General features: G+C 45.6%; 1 protein-coding gene across 1 annotated transcript in view; it reads right to left on the reverse strand.

Moving 5' to 3' along the window:
* Window positions 1-698: 698 nt before the first annotated feature.
* The window catches only part of PRAG1 (PEAK1 related, kinase-activating pseudokinase 1), a gene marked incomplete at its 5' end in the record, with an annotated part of 47,095 nt that continues 22,505 nt past the window's right edge, over window positions 699-25,288 (reverse strand). The window contains 3 exons of the mRNA XM_058524863.1: window positions 699-3,686; window positions 11,017-11,774; window positions 22,962-23,119. Of these exons, the coding sequence (XP_058380846.1) occupies window positions 2,493-3,686; window positions 11,017-11,774; window positions 22,962-23,119 (2,110 nt within the window). The remainder of the gene's footprint in view (window positions 3,687-11,016; window positions 11,775-22,961; window positions 23,120-25,288) is intronic.

Consider the following 25,288-nt stretch of genomic DNA (forward strand, 5'->3'; position numbering starts at 1 on the left):
AACATTATTCAATGTCTTTAAACAAGGAAATCCTTGACAAATTCCCTTTGGAACCAAGCAGTGGGAAAAGGTTTGTTCCTCCTGATGAACTGAACTGTTTCCTAAAATTACACAAAGAAGTCTGCAACCAGCTGCTTTCTACTTTTTCTAGGTTGGTGGATGGCTCAGAAGCAAGTTTTATGTTTGATTGCTCTCATTCTTCTCAATCAGAATTTATTGCTTTTGTTTCCTCTCTTTCCATCTTTACTTTTGAGATCATTTTGGTTCTTAAAACGTTTTCTACAATCTCAATTTTTTTTTTTTTTCTGAAGTGGGTGGCATATAAACAAGGTGCAATTAATTCAGAGATTTAAAATGTGCCTCTTGAGACATGTTTCCAAATGGCACTGCATTCCCCTGGCAGAATATTTGTTTCCTCCCTCTCCATTGTTTATTTATTTAAAGTGAGAAAGGACAAGAAAGCAAAAGACAGAAAATCGAGGGTGGAGGGTTTGCCTGGAAAATTCCCAGGAACAAACAACTAACAAAATGATCCCCTCTGAAACAGATAGTTCCTACGAAGAATTATGATTTCCATGTTCAAAGACTTTCTTGCTCTTGTACAAACATAGTTGGAAGCTGGTTTCAGCCAGTTCTTTCCTCAATGCTGGAGCAGCAATTGAAATGCCGTCTTCACAGCTGATGCATGGAAATGTGGGTGTGTTTACCTGTAGTCCGAGGCAGAAGGCAGAGCTTGCAAAATGAGTGGAAATCATACACAGAAGGGGACGTGGGAGATTTCCCCATCCTGGTTGCTAGCCACATCCCCAGATTTCTAGGCCATCCACTAAGATCTTCGCATTTGTTTTAAATTGTCCATAGTGGTTATTAAGCTTTTAGAAATTAATTAATTCACAAGTTGGAAGATGACCTTTTAGGGAGAAATATAAGTGTCTTGGGGCTGTTGCCCTTCAAATGAGTAATTAATGACTTTGTGTGTGTCCAATTTCGAGGAGGAAAGGTGTGCTGCTTCCTAATTCTCTCTGTGCACTTTTAAAGGCATGGTAACAGATACTGACTACAGGAAACAGGAGGCACCAGTAAGTTTGTTAAATGAATGTTTGTTTGTCTGTTTTTTGTTTTTTGGTGATGAAGAGTGGCTCTCAGCTAACATCTGTTGCCAATCTTCCTCTTCTTGCTTGAGGAAGATGGTCCCTGAGCTAACATCTGTGCCAATCTTCCTCTACTTTGCATGTGGGATGCCGCCACCGCATGGCTTGATGAGCAGTGTATAGGTCCACTCCCGGGATCTGAATCCGCAAACCCCGGGCCACCGAAGTGGAGCACGTGTACTTAACCACTATGCCACTGGGATGGCCTCAAATGAATGAGTTTTTAAAAATAGAAACCTGAAGGAGCTTAGAACAGCAGACAGACTACTGGTCTGGGGATGGGAACACATGAGTTTTATTCTTGCACTGCTGTTATCTAGTATAGTAGGAACAGTGGGCTGGTTTGCCACCAGGCACCCCATCATTCCTCCCCTCTCCCTGCCCTGGGAGGCTGATCCTGCTGACCGCGTCGCCCAAGCCCCCTTGCAATCTGGCCCCATTGGTCTTTGCCTGGAGATGACAGGCGGGAAATAAGAATAGTGAACAGGTAACTGTCCCCATTTCAGCCCTTGTCTTTGCCTCATCATCCTCTGTTTTTTCTCTGAACCCTGCCCATACTACTCTAAGTGGTCCCCTGCTAAGGTCTTTCCATCTGAACCATCTGGGGTGGATTCTGTTTCCAGCCAGGCCTCTGGCTGTGCAAATGGTAATGAGGTTTAGCAAACTAGGAATGGATGTGGAGCAGTGGGGTTGAATTCTGAAACTCTGGGATCACACCAGCTGTGTCTAGATTCTTTCTAAAAGACTGCTACGTGGGGAGAGAAGAGGGAAGATTAATCGGTACCAGCAAGCCTAGGCCCTTGTGGTCTGCTGCTCTGTCTCACAAGAAGTGTAGACCAAGGACACTTCAGGGGGCCTGGACACTGCTTCAGAGGTTTACATTCAATTTTACCCACCAAAGATACTGACACACTCCGGCACTTGGGGATAAAAGAGCTTTGCTCATGACTCAACCAAAACTTTTTAAAAATGGAGTTTTTTTGTTTTTTAATAACCATTTGACAAGAAGGTGAACAGATCCCATATTGGGGTAGTGAGACCAGAGTCCAGGCTTCACTCTGTTGGCAGACCTGTCTTCAGGACCTTGCACTGCACTAGAAATGCACATAATTGTAGGAGAAAACTGGGAGGACTTGCGGAGGAGAGGAGGCCTGAAACGGCAATGACATCGTCAGTCTTTCATATTTATATATTTTATATATATATTACATCCAAGTATGACAGTCATTTGTACCATTTCCCAGGGAGACGTGGATGTTTCCAAGGCAAGGCAGGGCATGGGGGTCAGGATGGGGGGCAGGCACGGAGGCGGGAGATCAAGGGCGGGGCTGGGGGCGGGGCTCACAGGAGCTGCAAGAGCCTCAGCGACTGTAAGAGGGCTCCGGGCTCCGCGGACGCCAGGTACTGGCAGCAAAGCCAGTCCTCCAGCTCCACCCCGCGCCTGCGGTCCACCGCCTTCTCGGCGAACTTCATCATCATCAGAGCCCGCTTCATGTCGATCCAGTTATGCAGCGTGCTGCAGAGCGCCTCCTCGGAGGTGCCCGGCTGCTCCACCAGCTCCCGCCGGGGTCCCCACAGCAAGCACTGCAGCACCCGCTTGGCCTCGCCGATGCGGATGCGCTTGATGGGGTCGGCCTCCAGGAGCAGGTGGGCGAGCTGCTGCAGGCCGGGCGAGTAGAGGGACAGGGTGGGCAGCGGGGGCAGGTCTTCCTGCCGGTAGTCCTGTTCCCGGAGCTGGGCCCGCACCTCGAAGGGGTTGGGCTGGTGCAGCAGCTCATAGATGAGGATGCCTGTTTGGAACTCGTCAAACTTGCGGTACTGGGAGGCGGACACGATCTCCGGGGCCAGCCGGGCCTGGCTCTTCTTCTGCTGCAGGTTGGTGGTGCTGCCTGGCTTCTGCTTTGCCTTCAGGAAGTTGCTGATGATGAGCCGGGGCAGCTGCTTCTCACTGGGCACTCCCTGACAGGCGGGGGCAGCTGGGGCACTGGCAGGCACACTGGCTGGGAGGGCAGCAGGGGTGTGAGGGGAGGGAGTAGCTGCAGGAGAAGGGGATGTGGAGGTGGGAGGGGCGCTGGAGGTGGCAGAGGAGGCAGGGGGAGCAGGTGTGGCAGGGGAGGGGCCAGGGGTGGCCTGGGGAGTGCAGTGCACCAGCAGCAGGTTCTCCAGGCACAGGTCTCGATGGATGACCCCATGCTCCTTCAGATGCTCCAGGCCATTGCAGAGCTGCAGAAGCAGGAAGCACACGCGCCGCTCGTAAACCTCGGGCTCAGACTGATGGCTGGTGGCTGAGTCCCGCACAAAGTCAGAGGCGGTCTGGTGGGGCACCTCTCGGGTGATGACCACCACGCAGTCCTGCTCCTGGGCAGGAGGGTGTGAGGGCGGGGCAGGCAGAGGGTCCTTGGGTGTGTCGGGAGGGGTGAGCATGCTGGAGGGCACCGAGGCGACAAAGTGGCCACAGTCCTGCTGGATGTTGAAGTGCACGGGCACAGAAGGGCTGCAGTAGGAGGCCGTTTTGGGCTCAGGGGTTTTGCAGATCTGTGGGGAAAAGGAGAAATGAGGTCAAGAGTGGGATCCATCATTCTGTTCAACAAATGGTATTGGGACTTTGGATATCCACATGCAAAAAGGTGAACTCAAACCCTTACCTCACACCATACACACAAATCAACTCCAATGAATCACACAGACATAGGTGTGAGAGCCAAAACACACAAATTTTAGAAGAAAACACAGGAGATAATCTTTGAGACCTTAGGTTGGGCAAAGATTTCTCAGTACCACACCAAAGGCATGGTCCATAAGAGAAAAAATGGATAATCATCAAAATTCAAAACTTTGGTGTTTCAAAAGATATCATTAAGAAAATGGAAAGACAAGTAATAGATTGGGAGAAAATATTTACAAAACAAATATCTGATAAATGATTTGTATCCAGGACTTAGAAAAAATTCTTACAACTCAGTAACAAGAAGATAAACTACCGGGCCAGCCCCGTGGCTTAGCGGTTAAGTGCATGTGCTCTGCTGCTGGCGGCCCAGGTTCGGATCCCGGGCGCGCACCGACGCACCGCTTCTCCAGCCATGCTGAGGCCACATCCCACATACAGCAACTAGAAGCATGTGCAGCTATGACATACAACTATCTACTGGGGCTTTGGGGGGAAAATAAATAAATAAATAAAATTATAAAAAAAAAAAAAAAGAAGATAAACTACCCAATCAAAAAGTGGGCAAAAGATATTATTAGGCATTTCACCAAAGAAATATGTAAATGGCCATAATAAGCACATGAAAAGATGCCCAACATCATATGAGAGTCATTAGGGGAATGCAAATCAAAACCACAATGAGACACCAGTTGACACTGACTAGAATTTGTCTCATAGACAATAATAAATGTCTATAGGAATGCGGAGAAATCCATACATTTGCTGGTGGAATGTAAAATGGTACAGTCACTTTGGAACACAGTTTGGCAGTTTCTATAGAAGTTAAACATAAAATTACCATACAACCCAGCAAGAGTGGGGTCCCTGCAGAACACTTCGCAGTGTGGCGCCCTGATATCAGTAGGAAGACGTCCCTCCGCCCAAGGTGCGGGCTGGACAAATTCTCAGGAAGCCAGACAAGAGTTTACACAGGCAGTCAGCCTTACTCCCCATCCCTCACACCCGAATCTGCAGCTACCTGACAGCAAATGTGTTTGACTTCTGGGGTGCTCCCTTCTTGGGAATCTCAGGGGCAGATGCAGGCCCTAAACCTCTAGGACTTGGCCAAGTTCTCTGAGCTGCCCAAGTTTCTAGATCTAGGTAAATACACATGCCTGCTAGCTGGCACAACCTGCAAGCTGATTTTAGTGGAGCTGCTATGTGGAAGGCGCACACTTTCCTCCGAGGGTGAGTCATCGAGCTGAAAGAAAACAGAAAGCTCTCCAGCGACAGCGATCCCCAAGTGCCAAAGGCACCCTCTGAACTGAAGGTAGGAATAAACAAGCAGATAATCTCAAGCTCCTCTGGGGAATCCCCACACCACCTCTTCAACATCTTGTAATAATGACAGTGCCAGCCACCCGAGGATCTCTAGCAACACTAATCCTCAGCTGGCTGCCACACAGCTGGAGAGTCTTGAGCCAGATATAATGGCCCTCTGTCAGGCCTCGATTTCCCTGTAATTATGCTGAAAGGGACTGAAGATGGACTGTGGTCTCCTCTCTCAAAAGGATCTTGTGCAATCTCAGCCATGCTTTATGGAAGGTAAGGATCAGCGTGTAATCCTGGGAAGAAAGGCATCCAGCATTTACCTAAAAAATACCATCCTGCAAACAATGCCCAAATAACCCTTAGGGAAGCCGGGTGCTACACTCGAATGATTACAGCAGTGTTTACGGAGCACCACAATGCTTACAGGTGATGTTTCTAGAAGTTCTGTTGCAAGCACCTTTTCACAGAGATTTATTTGCATTGCAGCTATACAAACCTTCTCAGCATGAAACCTAGGATAAAAGAGTTCAGCCCATGAGGAAACTTTTAAAAAGATAATTGAGGGGTGGGGGGAGGTAACACATTAATTTAGTAATCTATTTTAGAGGTAGAACAGAAATAAAAGGGAAGTAGATTTTATCCCAGACATTGTTTCCTATTACACTAATAAAAATGATTTTGGAATGCTTATCTAAAAGGCATTGTTGCAGCCTCTTTCTTATTCCAGCCCACCCAACTGTATTCAGCTTTTAAGTGGCAGTCTTCTGGGACATTAGTAAACTAAAGGAAATTTGGGGGGTCCTCAAAGAATAGTCTTGCATATAAATACCAACCACTGTGTATGGATGTGTCTGCTGTGCCATCTATGCATACGTGGGGAAAGTATTACTGGATGTCGGGTCGCCCCCTCCAGTGAGGGCTTCTCGACCACAACAGACACCTACCTGACTCTGACATGTGTGAGGCACTGCGCCTACTAAGCACTTTCCATGCAGTGTCTCATTAAATCTCAAACAACCCGGTGAGGTAGATGCTATTACAGAGGAGGAAACTGAGGCTTCAAGAGGTTAAGTTATTTGCCCAAGATTACACAACTGAGAAGTTGTTCTAGAGGTCAAAAGTATTTGCTTTGGAGTGACAAAGACCTTGGTTTAAATATGAACTCTGCAAACATTGGCAGGTTACCGTCGATTCTAGTCATTTGCAGTAGTTCCGTTCTACTAAGTAGCCACAAACACCGGATTAGCGAATACTGAACCTTTGCTCCCAGGGAAAACGCAATGCGAAGTTCTTGAAAGCCTCTGGTTGCAGCATTTTCACCAACTGGCCATATGTAACCCAGTTTTATGTGTGTTTCTGTTTAAAGAAGCCTTATTAGGGCGGGCCCCATGGCTTAGCGGTTAAGTGCGCGCACTCCGCTGCTGGCGGCCCGGGTTCAGATCCCGGGCGCGCACCGAGGCACCGCTTCTCCTGTCATGCTGAGGCCGCGTCCCACGTACAGCAACTAGAAGGATGTGCAGCTATGACATACAACTATCTACTTTGTAGATAGGGGGCTTTGGGGGGAAAAAATAAATAAAATCTTTAAAAAAAAAAAAAAAGAAGCCTTATTAGTAGATATTGTCAATTCATTATCACTGAACTCATGGCCAACCCACTGTAACTCGTGCCTGAATGAAGCTTATCGAATACCTCCCAAAGGCACATCGCAGCCTTCTTGAGCTTAGGAACCCGAGACAGGACTTCAGTGCTCAGCTTGGCCATTTTAAACAGAGAAATCACCAAAATAGCACAAAAATGTGAAGAATGAAGCACTAAATAAACCTCAAAAAGGAGACCTGTTTTCAGTATGAGAACTAAAACAAGAAGGTAGAGCATCGCCTTGTTCCACCTCAGCTGGGAGCTTGCATGCCTGGTGACTCCAATTCTCCCCACTCTGCATATTCAGGAATGACCACAAAAATGTCACAGTATTGATCTGGGGCTACAAATAAATGTTACCAGTGATTTCACAAATATGGAATCCATGAAAGAGGATGGACTGAATTTATCTCTAAGTCTGTTTTCTCCTCTGTGTGTCAGCGGCAGTGACAGCTCCTTCTGCACAGGGCCATCGTGAGCATTAAATGACACAACACAGGTGTGGCTTTCAGCATAGCGCCTAGTCCACGGTGGGCATCCACTGGGACAGGTTGCTATGGCGACCGCTCTTGCACGTCTGGCTGTAGCCATGCGGTGGTGCGAGCAATCCAGAGCTGGCTTGCAGCTTATTGTACAAACCAGAGGGCACAGCTGCCCGGGGCCTGGGAAGTGTTTCCAAGGATCCCTTTCTCCAGGGCGTCAAAGGCCTGGGCCCAGCAAACACTCTGCCCGAGCTCCAAGGGAGCTGCCGACAGTTGCACAGAGAAGCAGAGTAAATGGCAACTGGGCTGGATGCATTTCAAAATCAGTGAGCTGGTCCTCTGGCAAGACTTCCTCACTGCCTGCACGGGAGAGCCAGCGCACGTTAACGGGAGCGGGGAGCCCTGGGCGGGCACCCCTGAGATCATTCTAGAGCGCGGAGTGCCAGATTAGGAGGGCAGAGGAGCGAGAGGGGGGTGGGGAGACTTCTTCTCCATCCCCATCTCCCCTCACTCCTCTCCACTTCATTTTCAGAGGGTCTGCACTTGGGTTTTGGCTCAAGACCTTCACACAAATCTTTGGTTCAGCTCAAATTTCAAACGTTTTCCTGAGCCAAGTCTCACTTTAAACTTTGGAGCCATGGCCTCATTTGTGGTTGAAAATCTGGGCTAAGTCATGTCTGTTAAATAAAAAAGGCACAGCCGGCTTAACACGGGTCCCTAATTACGGATCTGGAGTTCTAGTTGACTGGGGAGTGAAACAGCTTCGAAAACTCACACACAGCCAATCATTTCTTTTTGGGCCACATATTCATGGAGTAGGGCGATAAGAGTGGCTTTACCTCCTAGCTGCTGCAGGGCGCCCAGCCCACAGACAGAGCGTCCAGCGTTAGCGGGAGCAGGTGTGAGGCTGCTTTTGTTAATGGGGACTTGCCACCAAGGCTCCTGCTTACCATGCACAGATGAAATGAGCTCAGCGACAGACAGGCGACGCGGGAAGAGAGACCCGCTCCCCCTCCTGCGGATTCCAGATGACTGTATTCCGTCTAGACTGCCGCGCTAATGAAGCGGAACAGCTGCACGTGCGAAATGATGTTCCATAACACCCACCCCGCCCTCCCCAATACCAAGCCAGGCACATTTGCAAATTGATATTGTTGTTCCCCAGACTCTGAATATTTGAAGCTCTTCTCCAGATTTCCTTTCACCCGTTACCAAGATAGTCCTTGAGCTGCCAAGTCTCCGGCCAAGTCAAATAGGAGACCCCTGGGACTCTCGTCCTTGGAGGACCAAGGCCTATCTTCCGGTTTCCTTATGGTTTAGATTTGTAATGAAATGAGGAGCAATGCTTGTTTTTAACATCCTCTGGGAAAGCTGAGTTTTCTGCATTGTTCGTCGGAGAATGTGGCTAATTCTACACTATTATAGGAGGTCCTAGAAGGCAAGCTGCACATCACAATCACTTATGGATATAAAAACCAAACCCCTGGCCCCGAGGTTCTGATCCAGCAGTAGGTCTTGTGCCAGGTGGCCCCTTAGTTCCTGCATTTAGGGTCACATCACTTTCTACCCCATGGGCAAGAGGGATTAAGCCTCTTCCACCAGGTTCTTTCCTCCTCAAAGTGGTCAGCTGCCTCTTGACCCTGAGTGAACGCCCAGGGCCAGCCCCGGGAGACAGGTGAGAGTGCCGGAGGCACTTGAACACCAGGAGGTGGAAGTGGAGGGGTGATTCACAGTCACTCTCTCTGGTTCACTGGGGCTGGCAGATGCGAAGAACTTCCTAAAGGCACCTCCATCCCCTTGGCTTTCAAGGAGCTCAAATTTCCATCCCTTTCATTGGATGGCTACAGACCCCTGGCTCTGGGCCAACAGTGATAACCAGGGTAATCCTGGTCAGCTTACGGGAGGGTCCACTCACTTTTTCCTCTACTGGATACAGCACCATCGTAATAGGAAGGGAAATGCTGGGATTGTTTCTTTTTTCTTTTAACTATGGTTGGGGGAGTGGCAGGGAAGGAGAGCTTACCAAGAGAGCAGCTGCTGAGTTTAGATAATATATATATATAAATACAGATGCAATGAAGTTCAAGAAATCCACAGACTCTCATTCTAGATGGCTGCATTCTTCCATCTAGTGCCTGCCATCTCGGCCATATCCCCCTTGTCTTTTGGGGCCTTGATTTCTGACAATTAACTGGATCCTACTAGTAGCCACCCCCCACACCTAATTTTTTCACAAGAAGGCAGCAAGTAATTATATATATAGCCCCTTAAACATACAATTCAGGGGTTCCCAATCTATATTTCATGGTAGTGTCACCAATTTCTTAAAAGAAAAATCTCAAAGTAAAGTTTACTGCAATTTTCCTTGGCTAATAATCATAATATCTTGAAAAATCTTACTGGTAGGGGCCAGCCCAGTGGTATAGAGGTTAAAATTGTGTGCTCTGCTTCGGTGCCTGGGGTTCACAGGTTCGGATCCCGGGTACGCACCACCCCCACCGCTTGTCAAGCCATGCTGTGGCGATGTCCCATATAAAGTAGAGGAAGATGGGCACGGATGTTAGCCCAGGGCCAGTCTTCCTCAGCAAAAGAGGAGGATTGGCAACAGATGTTAGCTCAGAGCTAATCTTCCTCAAAAAAAAAAAAAAATCTTACTGGTAAACAGGAAGCTACCCCACCAAGGTTATTTCATGTTAGGTTACTATGTGCATTTTTCTAACTGGAAATCAAAGGAATATCTTGGGACACATGATGGCAGAAGAGAGCTCAGGAGTCCCCTCCTCACTCCCCCACAGAAGCCTGCATTTATAGAAGGGCCACAGACCCACCAGGCATTCAAGGAACTCCAAATGAAGATGAGAAAGGGGGCCATATGGAAGGATCAGAGTCCGTGGCAGAGATCAGAGTGACCAGATGGGCGCAGACGGCTTGCCTGGCTTGCTCAGAGCTGCACCCTGAGAGAGCAATGGGGTGTGGTCACAACAGCACTGATCCAGTGGCAAAGAGTAAAGAGCTGTGTTACCTTGGGCTAGTCACTTAACTTCTCCGAACTTCATTTTTCTTAACTGACAGGGTGGTAGCATAGGCTTTGGAGACAAGACAAAGCACGGTTCAACTCCGTCTCAGCTACCAGCTAGCTGTGAGCAGATTACTTAAGCATTTTGAGCCTCAGATTCCCCATCTGTAAAACCTACCTACCTTCTGAAGATTTGAGGTGATGTAGTTAACACTCCCAGCCAAGCGTCTACTTGTATAGCGAATGCTCAAGCAATGCTATTACTCTTATTGTGCAAGATGATGCCTGGGTCTAACTCTCCTTCCAACTCTAACACTTGAAGAACAAGATCTTAATTGCCCATTGCGCTTAGGAGGTGATAAGCTCCACAGGAACCATATGTTCACCTCTATATATTCAGATTTTTACAAAATACCTGGCACACAGTGGGCACTCAGTAAAAATCTGCTGAATAGATGAATGAACTCTGTTGCGTTAAAAGACAACTGTGTCCTTAATCCCATTAGATCACACAGGTTCATTCCTGACAGCACAGAATGACCCTACAATCACACTACAGATCTCACAGCACCAGGACCTGGGCCAGGCAGAGAGTGAAATCGTTGAGCATTAAGTGTTAAAAGGAACCTCAGGAATCAACCCTACCCCTAAAGCCTGCAGAGGTGACATGATTGCTCAAGCCACAATCCTGCCACAGCCGGAACCAGCTGAGTGCACTGCAGAATGGAAGGAGGGAGTGGTACCTACTTTCACAGCGTAGGTGCTGCCGGGGTCCTCGGAGCAGGTGGCACAGTAATAAATGGCATCCCCCGAGTCACAACAGGGCTTGTTACAGGTCAGCTTGAAGAGTGACCAGTTATTCTCGTTGAAGTGCAGCTCCTTTTTCTGGCCGCCCAAGAAGAGGTCCTCACACTTGGCCACGAGGCGGACCAGGGACTGGGCGTAGAGCCCCCCCAGCTTGGCGTAGGTGCCCTCTTTGCTGCTGACGCTGTTCAGGAGGCTGTGGAGCTGAAGCTGGGTGCTGCCGCCGGAGGCCTGGCTGGACACGCTCAGCTGGGAGGACGAGGCCGAGGGGACCCCTTTGCCCTGGAGGCTGGGGCTCCTGCAGCCGCTTTTGCTGCCTGCCAGCCCTGAGGCTGGGACCCAGTGGCCACTGCCTTTGAAAGTTTTCTCCAGAGGCTCAGAAGAGGAGAAGAGAAGAGGGTGGCGGCTCCCGGGGCTCGAGGAGTAGCTGAAGGGGGACTCTTCATGGACACAGACATTGGTTTCCGAGTGGCTGAGGTTCAGCTTGGGACTGGTTGCTCTTGGCTTGGAGGAGCCTTGGGTCCAGAAGAAGCCATCAGGTGAAGAGGCTGCCCGGCTCACTAACTTCTTCTGGGGGAGAGGTGGGGGCTGCAGGGGGCCACTGGGGGACACGTCCTCTGTGGAGCCAGAAGGGAATGGAACAGGAGCAAAGAGCTTCTTCCCACTGTTGGTGGGCGAGTGAGTCGGCTCAGAGGATGGGCCTGAAAACAAGAAACAGAAACAATCAGGCTAGAGGCCAATGCCTCTCAGTTCTGGGGACCTGTGGGCTTTGCTTTTGGTCAAAGCAATTTATTTTATTTTATTTATATCTGTTTCTTGAAGAGACAATATATGCACAATGAACAAAATGCAAAATGCAAAAAAGGTATATAGTGCCAATGACGTCTTCCTCCTACTTCATCCTTTAGCACCCAGTCCCTCTCAGTGGAGGAAACCACTGCTGGCAATTTCTCACGCATCCTTCTGGAGATATGCCAAACGACCCAAACACACACACATGTACACATTTACACAAGGGAGAGCAAATGGTGCCCACTGTTTGGAATATTGCTTTTCTCCTCTTGTTACTACATCTTGGAGATATTTCACATCAGATGTACAGATCTAACTCTTTTTAACAGCTATCCCATAATATATCATCATATGCAAGTATGATTTATTTATCACTATTATCATAATTTATTTATCATATAATTTGATAAATTTATGATAAATTATTTATCATAATTTATTTAACCAATCCTTTCTTGATGGACACTTGGGTTGTTTCTAATATTTTGCAAACAATGCTGCAACAGCAACAACAAACGCGAACGTGTGTGGTTTGACTGGATTTTTTTAAAGTCAGGTTTATAGAAGGTGCAATTTACCTACAGTAAAATTCCTCCTTTTTAGTGTGTAGTTCTATGAGTTTTGACAAACACTCAGGTGGCTTGGGGGGAAGGGTAGCCCCACAGATATTTTAGAAGGCAGAGGAACGCGATTTTATAAAAGAAGAAACAGATCTTAAGGAAAGCAAGTCTTTCCTAGACCCCCCAGTTCCCAGATTCGTGCCTGTGGATACCAAATCTGATTGGGAGAAGATTCCATCACAGCCACAGGTCTCTGGAGAGCATGGAGACATTCAGAAATGTCACAGACGGTGAGATAGCGGGTTAGTCTAGACAGGGCAAAAACTGCACTTTCCTCTTTGTACCAATGTATGAAATGGAGGTTTCATACTGAAACAAGAGTTCAGGTGAAAAATATGTAGGAAAAAGTGTGGACATTAAAAGCAAAAAAGGGTAAATTGAAATCATACTCATTTCTTTCATTCTAAGAACTGACTCGAAGATGCACCCACTATTTTAATAACAGCTTTAGGGGGGATTTAAAAAACATTAACTATATTCATAGGTTATAAAATGCATCCTATTATCTTGAAGGTTAAAATGTAAAAGAAACATGGGTCTTAGATTCAAGAAAATAGGTACTTATGATGTGCATCCCTCATTAGTTCACTGTGCCATGTCACCTTAAGGGCAGGGCATGTGGTGCCGCTCTGTCCCTCTCCCCGCCTTAGCAGAATGACTAGAATAAGATACAACAGGCACAGAGGCCCGAGGCAAGTGGTAAAAGGCTCCAAAGGGAGCAAATTGTCCGTTAGTTTTGTGTCACCTCCCTCAGAGGCACGTGAATTTTCTAGGGCTGCTCCTAATAACCTTCTGTACCCACACCGAGTCCCTCTCTGCTGTCTCCAACCAAAGTGGGGACAGAATGGGCCCCTGAGGAACAAGCACTGGCACCAAGCCCCTCAGACCAACATTGGGTCTCCTTGTCACTGACTAGGGGCCTCGAGAAACTCAAAGGGGGTTTGGAAGCAATTAACTGTTTTTCCAGGTTGTTTGTTTTCGTGTTGTGTGTTAAGGAGATATAACCAACAGCCATCCTGAAACTGACCAAGCCTCACCACAAGAACTATGCCCGTGACCTTTGCCTTATCGTTTTTTTGTGTGTGAGGATGATCAGCCCTGAGCTAACATCCATGCTAATCCTCCTCTTTTTGCTGAGGAAGACTGGCTCTGAGCTAACATCTATTGCCAATCCTCCTCCTTTTTTTATTCCCCAAAGCCCCAGTAGATAGTTGTATGTCATAGTTGCACATCCTTCTAGTTGCTGTATGTGGGACGCCGCCTCAGCATGGCCGGAGAAGCGGTGCGACGGTGCGCGCCCGGGATCCAAACTCGGGCCACCAGTAGCGGAGTGTATGCACTTAACCGCTAAGCCACGGGGCCAGCCCAGCCTTTGCCTTATCTTTAATGCAAAGATCTCTCCAGGAGGAGCTTAGGCCTCATTATGTGGAAGCATGTTCTCCAACTGAGCCTGTGCAAGTGCATACCCGCCTCTCCCTTTTGAATATTCATTCCTCAACCAAACAAAAGTTCCTGCTTCCCTTTGTGCAGGGACGCCATGACTTGGAAATGATTCCTCATGGCCTCCTATTTGCTGTAAACACACTTTACTTCGTGAACAACTTCCGCTGGTGTAGAGTCTTATTTAACTCAGCAGGAGGCGAGCCCACTTGGTTTGGTATCATTCTTACGTGGGATGCTCCATGGGGAGGAGGGTCACTCTCAGGAGCAAGGTGGATGACCACATCCCCAGGGCTCACCTTGCCCTGGGCCGGGCGGGTGCTGCCACCCATGCCCCAGTCTCACTGATGCCCAGACACACAGTGTGTGAAGCAGGGCGCCCCTGCTCTGTAAAAGCCCAAATGCAAAGCTCACAGGAGGTCTAAGTTGGGGCATACAGCTTGTTGAACATAGGAGCCAACAGGTTCATGCAAAGAGAAGCCCTGTGCATTGGAGCAAGGCTGACCCACACCATTTCCTGGCTCCACCATCTCTCACCAGACCCAGGAGGAAGCATAATGTTTCTCATGCTCCCACGTCTCCAGCAGGCAATCACTTTTGCTTTCCAGTGGTTTATCAAGATTGTAGCAAGTTTTCCTTCCCACCTCACCCTGCATGGCTAATGACAGGTGGGGCACCTGCCAGCAAGGCTGAATGAGTGATTTATATCCCTTCCAGGAGGCCCAGGTTAATCATCAATGAAGCCGCAGTGGTGCAACTGGGACCAGCCAGCTTCACACGCCATGTATTCTCCCCTCAACCATCAGAAAGGGGGCAGGGATGAGACAGCCAGCTGGTGGAGGCGAGGTCCTGAGCTGATTTCAGCAGGATCTGAAACCCTGGGGTCCACGGGTCCCCCATCCCACGCTCCCCAGGAGGCAGCTTTTCTCCTCCCTAGAGCTTGGTCAGCAGTGGGGACAGATGAAAGCTAGGGTAGCTGATTCACTTCCTTTCCCTCCTCCCTCTAGCAGCAGAGGCTAAGAGAGGAGGCAGAGATGGTTTATCAGCTCCTAGGCTAAAAGAGGGAGGAGTAAGACTCCTTATGTATGGGGCTCTCCAAGGACACTAAGCCTCAGCCACCAAGCACCCAGGTGATGAGCAAGAGGGTGGGCAGGTGGAAACACGTCCATCTCCTAGCCTTTCTGCATTCTGGACAGCAGAAGCCCACCACCATCGAGGTGGCTGATTCTCAGTTTATTATCCGCACGCAGAGATGCGGGTGGGGGAGGAAGTGGAGTGTGATCAGAATCCCTGGTCAGTGCTTTAGTCAGCGTCTCCAGCGGCAGGGACAGCCTGCCTGTGGTCAGCACTCTTGGTCCCCAGGCCAGCCGGCCGGGGTGAGGAGGGGGGCATGTTTCTGACAGTTCAGTTTTTTGGCTCATCTCCTCTTGAAACCCTGTGCTTATTTCCCCACCCTTCTTGGTCTGTCTTCCTTGCCTTCCTTGTTTGGCTCTCCTTGACGCCTCCACCACGTCCCTCTCTGCCTCTCCTCCGATCTGAGGGCGGACAGCAGGATGACCCTTAACTAGCTATCGACCTTACCCAGCTGAGTTTCCTCATTTAAAAAGTGACCAGATTGCATCACCGAAAGGGCCCCTTCCAGCACTAACCGTCTATAATTTCATCCACTCTCTCCATTTTCAACCTCTCCTAACATGCATTTTGTCTCAAAGCTGCTCCTGAAATAAAACACCTCTAGGCAGATGGTTATCTTGCTTCAACCGGTCCTCTCTCTATCTCTAGTTCCCACAGCTGCCGTGCATGAACTTTCCAATCTGTAAGGATAGCAGGAATCTTAAAAAAAAATCTGTACACTTCTTATTCTGGAGATTACCAAACAGAATCAACAAGTTCTGCTTTAGCACAAAAAATAACCCGAGTGATCAGGTCGTCGGAAGGCAGTGATTTTCTCCTGTACCCTGTGTGTGTTCTGCTTTCCTGTACTTTGTGTTAGTCAGAGGCTTTGATCAGATTGATATTCCATAACCACTTGGGTAAATCTAGCGGGGAGTACTGGGTATTAGAAGGGGGCGTGGCTTCAAGGATTAACACATGGGCTAGTTAATTTTTCTTTATTTCTCAGATGCTATGTGTTTATTACCCAGCAATCACTGCATACAGCAAGTACTCATCAGAGGATGGCGCCGCATGAGAATGTTCCCCAACCACGCACTCCTCAGCAGAAGTAAAGGAGGGTAGTTACACAAACCTTGACCAGTGAAGCGAGGCTCACCCGAAATATGGACTGTACCCATATAACTGGGCACTACATATGCACATTGTCCTTTTTTTTCGAGAAAAAAAAACTTGCCTAGTCCTGTAACAGGCACAACGCCTTCCACCCTGAGGCATCCTTCTGAACTTATGGTTCCTTACAGCTGTTCTCCAGATGTGGAACTACAGCTGGTGAGAAGATCACAATTCACTCTGATACCCCCAAGCCACCTCAGGACCATATAACATCTCAGCTGTTAATATTGTTAGGGCTACTCTGAAACAGATGCCGACATGTGGGCCTTCTCGAGGAAACTCATTTCTCTACCACGGGATAAACAGTAGCTGTCTTCTATGGGATCAGGGGCCCGGCCATAGACCCACTCTGACTCTGTCATTTTCTTGGCTCTTGCTTGAGGGAACTTCCTCATAAACACGGCCGTGGGCAACAGAGCAGCTCGATTCTTACTATTTGCGGCAGATGCCACACTCTGCATTTAGAAGAGACAGAAACAAGAGGGAACAAATATTGCCTTGACACCTAAAATAGTTTCAAAATTTACAGGCAAACCACTGGTTCAGAAAAACGTGCCTAAAAAATCCTGAATAACTTTGGCCAACCGCTCATATTCTCACGCACATGGCATGTGAGCTCCAATGGCACATGAGATGCATTCAAAAATATCCTGGTTTTATGCTCGTGTTAGATCACCCTGTTTCCAAATTCTGGCTAACAATTAAGGGTTTAAAAGGGGTGAGAATGGAAAATACTCTTCTGGGAAGTTGGCCTACATCATTGGTAGGTTTTTAAATGGTTTTGCCTACTATCTGGGCCAGAGAGCTCCAAATCCCAGTTCCTAAGTTTTCCTTTCGATTTCCAATGCTGCATATAAAGCCAGGAGCCGATTACAGAATAGATACACCTCTGCTTCTCTTTAGTGCATGTGCTTCAGGGAAGAGAAGGTGTTTATAGAGGGAAACTACACATCACAGATGGTGCACTGGGTGGGATCTTATAAAGACCAGAGGGAAGGTATACTAGTTTGGTGCCATTATATTTAGAAAGCAGAGAAAAGAAATCAGTATTTCAATGGTCGGGGAAAATAGCTTAACCCCTACACAGAAATGCAGGCCAAAAGTTCAAATGTAGTGCTCTGAGGTTTTCCTTATTATAGAGTCCTCTCTTCTTGCTGGGTTTTAATAGGTACTTTCATTGTTCTCTACGGCCAAAATGAGAGCTGAGCTTACGGAGGAAGTGGTCAGTCCAGTTTTGAGCTGTATGAATGAGCGCCTTCTGGCTCCCTCCGTGCCTTCTGACAGCAGCTGGGTCAGAGCAAGTGTGGAGGCAAAGGGCAGAGTCCCAACTAAAGGTCCGCAAGCTCCAAATGTCAGCTTTGGTGTCTGACTATACTCTAACTTCCAGTAAGGTAAAGCGGATTGAATTTCTTGTTTGTTTGAAAATCTTGGAATAGTCTATGGATGGTTTTTAAAAATGAGGATAATAGATTGTATCGCTGGAAATGGCCATATAGATTTATCCATTCATTCAGTCAATATTTCTTGAGCACCTGTGAAATGCAAGGCATAGGGACAAAGCAAATGGAGAAAACCTCGCCCATGCCCCGTGGCCCTGTTTAGCTCTCTCACGTTAAAGGTGAGAAACTAAAGCCAGACGTGTAGGCACCTTGCCAATATCACACAGGAAGTGGCAGTCTTGCAGGTTTCTGCCAGACCCCCTCCCTCTAGAAGATGTGAATGGTGGGGGAGGATGGATGTTCTAGCCTCAAATGTAACTTTTTCCTCCAAAGGAAAATTGTGCAACCTTTTGTTTGGTCTCACAATCAGAATAGGCTCAACTCTAAATGTTTTAAAAAAAAAAAGCAGCAAAGCATTCCTTCCAAAGGAGCCCTTGCTTTTTCAAGAAGGTAAACGTGGTCTGAAAATGGAAGCATACTATTAGCATTTTACAACTGGATGGGAAACAGGGCCTTTGTGAGGAGTCTCTCCGGACCACTTCGTCATCCCAAGAGACAATAATCAAGATGGGAATGTGATTTCCATGCAAAAGAGGAAAAGCACTGTCTCAGTTTGGCAAATAGGCTCATGGAAAGTATTTCATGCCTACCACCCTAGTGTGGTTCTGGAATCATGATCTTTCAATCTCCTGTTATAACACAATCATTAAGAGTTTTCTTCCAGGTTCACAGTAAAATTAAAAGTCAGTTCAAGGCACTTTCACATGCTGTTGATGGAAGTATAAATTGGCATTTTTAGAGGATAATTTGGTAACATCTATTCAAAATGCATATACATTTTGACACATCAATTCCACATCTAAGAATTTATCCCACGGATATGTTCACCACATTATTTCAGTGTATGTCACAGGATCTCACTGTAGACTTGTAGTGAAAATAACCTGAACATGTATTGATAAGAGAAGGGTTTAACTAATTCATACAATGAAAAAATATGCAGCATTTAAAAAAAATGAGGTAGATCTACAGGTTCTGATTTGAAAGACTTCAAGATATAAATTAAATATAAAAATGTATAGAATTAAAGTTTATGACATTTAAAATATGGATAAAAATTTCTGGGATGATACAGACAAAAATGTTCAAAGTGGGGGTGGGACCTGGGATAGGGGTGTCTGAAGACTGATTTCTCATTTCATTCCTTTCTCCGTTGTATGAATTTTTATTATAGACATGTATCAACTTTATTGAAGTAATAATATATGTTTTAAAATTCAGTTTAAAGGGAATAGTTTAAACTAAGATGAAGCTTCCACTTTAGCGATGTTGTCAGGGCTCAGGGCACAGATAATCTTAAAAATGAACATTTTTTCCTTTGCTTCCTCATCCTTCAGTAACAGCTCTCCCAGAACAGAACCCATGACTCAGTCTGTCTCCATGAGGGGATGGGGGTCGAGGAGGGACATACTGTGTTAGCACAAAATACCAATGTAATATATTAGACGGAGCTCATCAATTTAGGATCAAGTGCTCTAATAGTCAGGAAACACACTGTTTTTAGCCAGAGAGTTTTAGATGACTTTCTCAGGACCACCTTTTTAAAAATACTATTTCTTCTTACAGAGTCTCAAGTAACGGCCTGAGTCAGGGAGCCAATGCTGGGTGAAGGTCAGGCTGTCACTCATTCTGACTGACGTCTGATCTTTGTGGACTTACTGTTTCCCCCCTTGACAGGTCCTCCCACTCCTCCCCGATCACTTCCTGGCTCGATTTTTCCCCAGAGCACTTACTGCCATCTGATACACAAGCCTCTGGACTCCCTGATCTTCCTCACGGTCTGCCTCTCCCCGCTAGAAGCTGAGTGCCATAAAAGAAGGGACTGGGCATTTTTTTGTCATTGATCTATCGTCAACATCTAAAATTGTACCCAGCACATAGTTTGCATTCAACAAATATCTGTCAAATCAATGATTGAATTAATGTATATATTTTAAGAATTTGCTTGGCATTATTATTGAGAAAAACAAGATGGCTACTGTCAAGATATGTAATTAACTTTCTGAATCTCTGGTTTGCTAGTTATAAAAATAAGAATACCAACATTGCCCTGGTACATATCTTCATGTGAGTTAGACCTATATTCACTGTATAGTTAGACCTCTTATCTATTGTTTGTGCCAACAGTTTCCATTCAACAGAGCACTCTCTAATCTCTTATACTACGGGAACTTGGCAGCCACAGATGTTTGATAAACTGCTGAACTGAATTTTCTTATCCTAACTCAAAAGCGAAAATGACCGTAATGTGACATGAGGTTTGCATATTTAAAAGTAACCACCAAAAGCACAAGAGTCTTCTGATGACCATTCCTTTTTCTTTTTTCTTCTGATGACCATTTCTGATGATCATTTCCCCTCACATCCATCCAGCCATTCACCACAGATAACCTTCCCGTTGGCAGCATTCATAGATCTGTCCTACCACATGCAGTCTGTCCCTCCCAAACCAAGCATAAACTAAGCAACTGCTTCGATGGATTTTTCCTCTGAGTTCACTCACTGTTCAACTGAACGGCCCACATGGACAAATGGGATAACAGATGTGCTTTGAGGAACATGAAATGTGATACAAGCATAAAGAGGTGAAATTTAATATTGATACAAAAATATCTTGTAAACATAAAATTTAGACAAACATTTTAAAAATGCAACAAAGTTATAGACTTTAATTATGTTTGTTTTCTTATAAAATTTAAAATTCTTTTTGCCACAAAACTCGAATAGTAGAAAACTAACTTTAACCATTAACCCTGATGAGCTTCCAAGAAGTTTACACAAGCTACTATTATGATATACCCTGGAATAACTTTGTCCTCAACTCACTCTGGCCAGCCTATAGTGTGGATGCAAAAAGTCAGTGAATGCATCGTTTTCATTAGTGAATTCCTATTGACAGAATAAATGTTGAGTCTAATGGTATCTTTTGACTTAGTAGATAATATTAGAGAGGTAGACACTACATTCTGGTTTAAAGAAACTTTAGCTTGAACTAATTCTACCTCACCCGTTCTGATCCACTCTCTCAGCTTCAGTACTAGATGGCAAATAGTAACAAAAGGTATGGCAGGTGAATATCTTGGCTACAAGGTAAAAGTTAATAAGTATTCTGGGACTGAAAGATAACTGTTCAATAGCAGATCTAAGACAAGTTGCCTTGGTTGATGATGAGAAGCTGAATGAAGGGTTTCTCACATTCCATGACCAGTGGTTCTGGATATTCTCCAGATTAATGTTTAAAAGATGCTAAAAAGTAAAAAAATAAATAAAAGAAAGAAAGAGAGAGAATGCCTTTGGTCTCTTGCCAGTTTCAAAGCATGGTTCCAGGTACAGAGACATATGCAGGAACAGCAGATAGAAACGGTTTGTTCTAAGGAGCCAGAGTCCGGTAACAAAGTACATGCTTTCTTGTTGATCCAGGAATCTAAATTTTGGAGTGCATTTCCATTGAGTAACTAGCTCATGATAAAGGAATAACCATTCCTTTTAATTCATTTTAATTCAAAAATGTATTCATTTTAATTCAAAAGTGTCACCATTGTGCTCATAAACTCCAGTGGCTCCCTATTTCTGAACTCCACAAATTGGTTACGAGAGCTTTGTACAATCCATCCTCCAGCTTCCCACCAACCTCATGTCCCATTTTCCCTTCACCTGCCTCCACTGAAGTGAGTAAGGCTGGTCTTACCCTTTTCCCAATGTGCACTGCTAACCCTGTGTCTTTGCTCTGCTTTTATTGTTTCCTTAACCTGTAAAACCCTCTCCTTCTCCCTCTACCTCCTCAATTCTAATTACACTTGAGACAGGAGCTGAAGTCCCATTTTCTCACAAAGCCTTCTCTGAACCCTCCACCAGCCCTCATTGATTCCTTTCTCTTCTGGAAGTCTTTACAGGCATTCATGTTCTCGGCAGCCCGATTTCCTAGCTTAGCCTATCCACCCTCATGTCATACATTTTAATCTTATTTTCCTAGCTAGATCTTAAGAGCAAACATCATGATTTGCTGGTTCTGAGAAGCAAAGTGCTTTTAAGCTGGCAATTAAGTCCAGTTCTCATCAACACCAGCCCGGCCGGTGGCCAATAGAGGGCTCCACTGTAGACTGCTCCATCAGAATTAGTCACCATCCCCAAGAGAGCAGCTCAGGGCTGACCAGCTCAGGGACTAATGGTGCACGTGCCCAGCCCAGTCCTCTGTAGAATAATCTGCCTCCTGGAATTTTCGCACAGTTGGATGGGAAAAGGAAAAAGACAGAAGCCCAGGAAAATCTGCAGAAAAAGAAAATACTCTTTGCCACATCCCACCTGAATCAAGACTAAGATATTCCTGTTTTTAAGTCAGAGCTATCAGAAGGTTCCCATCAGAATACACCACAGACTGACTTATAATTATGCTTTTGTCTTAGCGGTACTCATCTTTTAGATAGAAAAATGTTGGTGACAGTAAATTTACAATGGAACCTTCTACTTCAAAATTGCCTACTGAGAAGAAATACTTCCATAGAGTGAGACAGGTAGTCATGTTGGCACATGTGGAAACCTAACATGCTAAAGCAAGTCTATGAGAAATGCAGGAGAGGACACACACAGAGAGAATGTTGAAAAGGTGGGAGGTTAATACTACTCATCACATCTACAGAAAAACAAGACTTCCTTTTTAGGAACATACCCAGTTAGGACATAGCCACATATTATGCCTTAGAGCTTTATCCAGAAAGTGGGATGGATGGTGGTCTAATGCTTTAATTCAACAAACATTTAAGTAAACACCTGCTTTGTGTCCAAGTAAGTGTGTGCACGTGGGTATGCATGCATTTGCATGACAGGGAGAGAGAGACAGAGACTGAGAGATGGGAGGATGGTTGTGTGTGAAAACTTGTGGTTGGCATGTACCCTATCCCCAGAGAACTAATCCTGAGGACAGAAATGCAGAGCAGACCTGTACATAGATGGCTCATCACCGAGGGAATCAGGAGTCTTTCAATATGCTTTCAACTTCTGTCTCCTCCCAGCTTGCTGCCATGTGGATGCATTGTGTACAATTGGAGACGGCAACATGAGATGAGGCACCTTGTCATGTATTCAGTAGGGAATTAACATCAACTGTTCCCTGGTAGAATCTACTTCATGGGGGAAGCAGGACCAAGACAGTAGGTCTACCTCAGCCTTTCCAAATCCTGGCAATTAACCCAGGCCTGGCCTTGCAGACTTGGGACAATCTAAGTCTCCCCGTCAAGGTCAAGTCTGTTACCTCCGTCACTGCAGGTCCTGGAGTCCGAGGCCAGGCTGTCCGTGGATCCCGTGGTGAAACTGACGTGGACGCCCCTGAAGGATGGGCTGAGGCTCTCTGCAGAGCCCTGGCTCACTTTTTCCAAATCAGAGCTGCTCTTGTTCATTTTTAAAAGGTGCCTGGGAAAATGTAGGAACAAACAATAAAAGTAATTAATTTGGTTTCTGTTCAAACACCAGGCCAACGGGTCACGAACCTACTATGCTCTTGAAGTCTAAACAATGCCAGCAAGTTTTGAAAAAATGATTTTGGGAAGAGAGAACAGGGGCTCTTCTGAAACATGCACGTGCATGGTAGGAGATTTCTATAGTATGGTTAGGAAAGGTGAGTCTATTAAATTTAGACAAATGCCAAAACATGATTTGGGAGGAATTGCCTTCATATTTTGACCCCATCTGCCAAAACATTTATGTCATCTATTATATTCTGGGTAAGATCTCTACAAAGAAAAATTGAACATTATCATACAAGCCACTGTATATATAAAGAGATTGGGTAGCTTTTGCAGGATCACAGGACAAGTGAATTGCAAATTAGGACTAAAAATGTGGGATTTCTTTTTTAGTCTCTTGACATAGCTTCAAAGGGTCTAGGTTGTTGCTTGGAATTAAGGAAAACTTTATTTCAATTTTCGCCAGACTTCTAGTGCAATGTTCAGCCAGAACCACGTTAACATAACCCTTATTCAAGGACTATGGAATAAATCTGCCCTTAGGCTTTCTATGAAATCTTTTGTGGCATCTCTAAGACAGCATTACCAACATATCAGGAACAGGATTACCAAATTCAAGAAAAAAGAACTCGCCCTGGAGAAAACGGTTGCATTATTAGGTAGAGTGTTTAGTTTATTGATTTCTCCTTCCCCCTCTCCAAGGACTCCATGAATATTCACTCCAACCTGACATTTTCACCACGCAGTGGGGCAGACCACAATCAATCCAGGTCTTTCCCTGTTGGTGGTAACCCAGATTTGTCTGAACTGCTATTTCCTGATGAGATTTCTGTTCCCACTACAGCAGATCTATATCTCAATATCTGCTGTAGGAAATCTACAATATAGTATTGATTTGGCATCAGAATTGCCTTATTTAATGCATATGACCTCATAGTCAAGAATGCATCGATTGTTCTTTGTGTGCAACGTTGCCAGGCCCTGTACTGGTCTTCATGGTCAGTGGAATCCCTTGTTCAGTAACAGAAAAGTTTAGAGAAAGTTTGTTTGCTACCATGGAAAGTGCTCTCTGGAAACATGTCTCTCTCTCCACCACCAACCCCTGGAAACACATTAAAAAATGTTTTAAAGCTGTTCAATGTCAGTGTGACAGTGACGGCAATGTTACAACTAATAGTAGTCTTTATATTTCATGTCATTGTAGGGATCTTGGAAATATCAAATCCTTAGAAGTGCTATGGCAGTAGAGTATCTTTATGTTACCGTCTGGCAAAATACAATCATAGAAAGTTTCATAAGATATTTTTATCTTCATCAGATCCATCCATAATGGCTTTAACTAAAAAATACATAAATGTGTGCATGTGCGAGTATACACACACATACTCATGCAAACAATTATTTAAAGTAACAGCAAAGCACTGAAAGAAAGAAAAATTCTCAGGTGCCAGATACAAAGAGAGAACTCAGTACCAGAGCAGTATGAGGGATGTGTCAACGCAAAGTGCTTATTTGCTATAAGTTTTGGTAGATGCTCTTTATCAGGTTAAGGAAGTGTGTTTCTATTCCAAGTTTTCTAGACATTTTATGTTTTTTGTGTGTGTGATGAAGATTGGCCCTGAGCTAACATCTGTTGCCAATCCTCTTCTTTTTTCTTGAGGAAGATTGTCATTGAGTTAACATCTGTGCCAATCTTCCTCTATTTCATATGTGGGTGCCTGTCACAGCATGGCTTAATGAGTGGTGCATAGGTCTGTGCCCAGGATCCAAACCTACAAATCCTGGGCCACAGAGTGGAGCGTGAGAACCCAATCACTACACCACCAGGCCAGCCCCAACATTTTATCTTTTAAAATCATATATAGTTATTAGATTTTATCAAATGCTTTTTCCACATCTATAAAAAAATCACATAGTTTTCCTTCTTTATTCTGTGATGTGATGAATTACATTAATAACTTTCCTTAAATTAACTCATGCTTGCACACTTTGCATAAACTTACCTTACTATACATTGCTGGATTCAGTTATTCTAATATTTAATTTAGGATTTTTACATTTACATTCAAATGTGACGTTAGCCCATAATTTTTCTTTCTTGTACTGGTCTTGTCTG

This window comes from Diceros bicornis, chromosome 29 (assembly GCF_020826845.1).
Source record: "Diceros bicornis minor isolate mBicDic1 chromosome 29, mDicBic1.mat.cur, whole genome shotgun sequence".
In the NCBI taxonomy this organism is placed as follows: domain Eukaryota; kingdom Metazoa; phylum Chordata; class Mammalia; order Perissodactyla; family Rhinocerotidae; genus Diceros; species Diceros bicornis.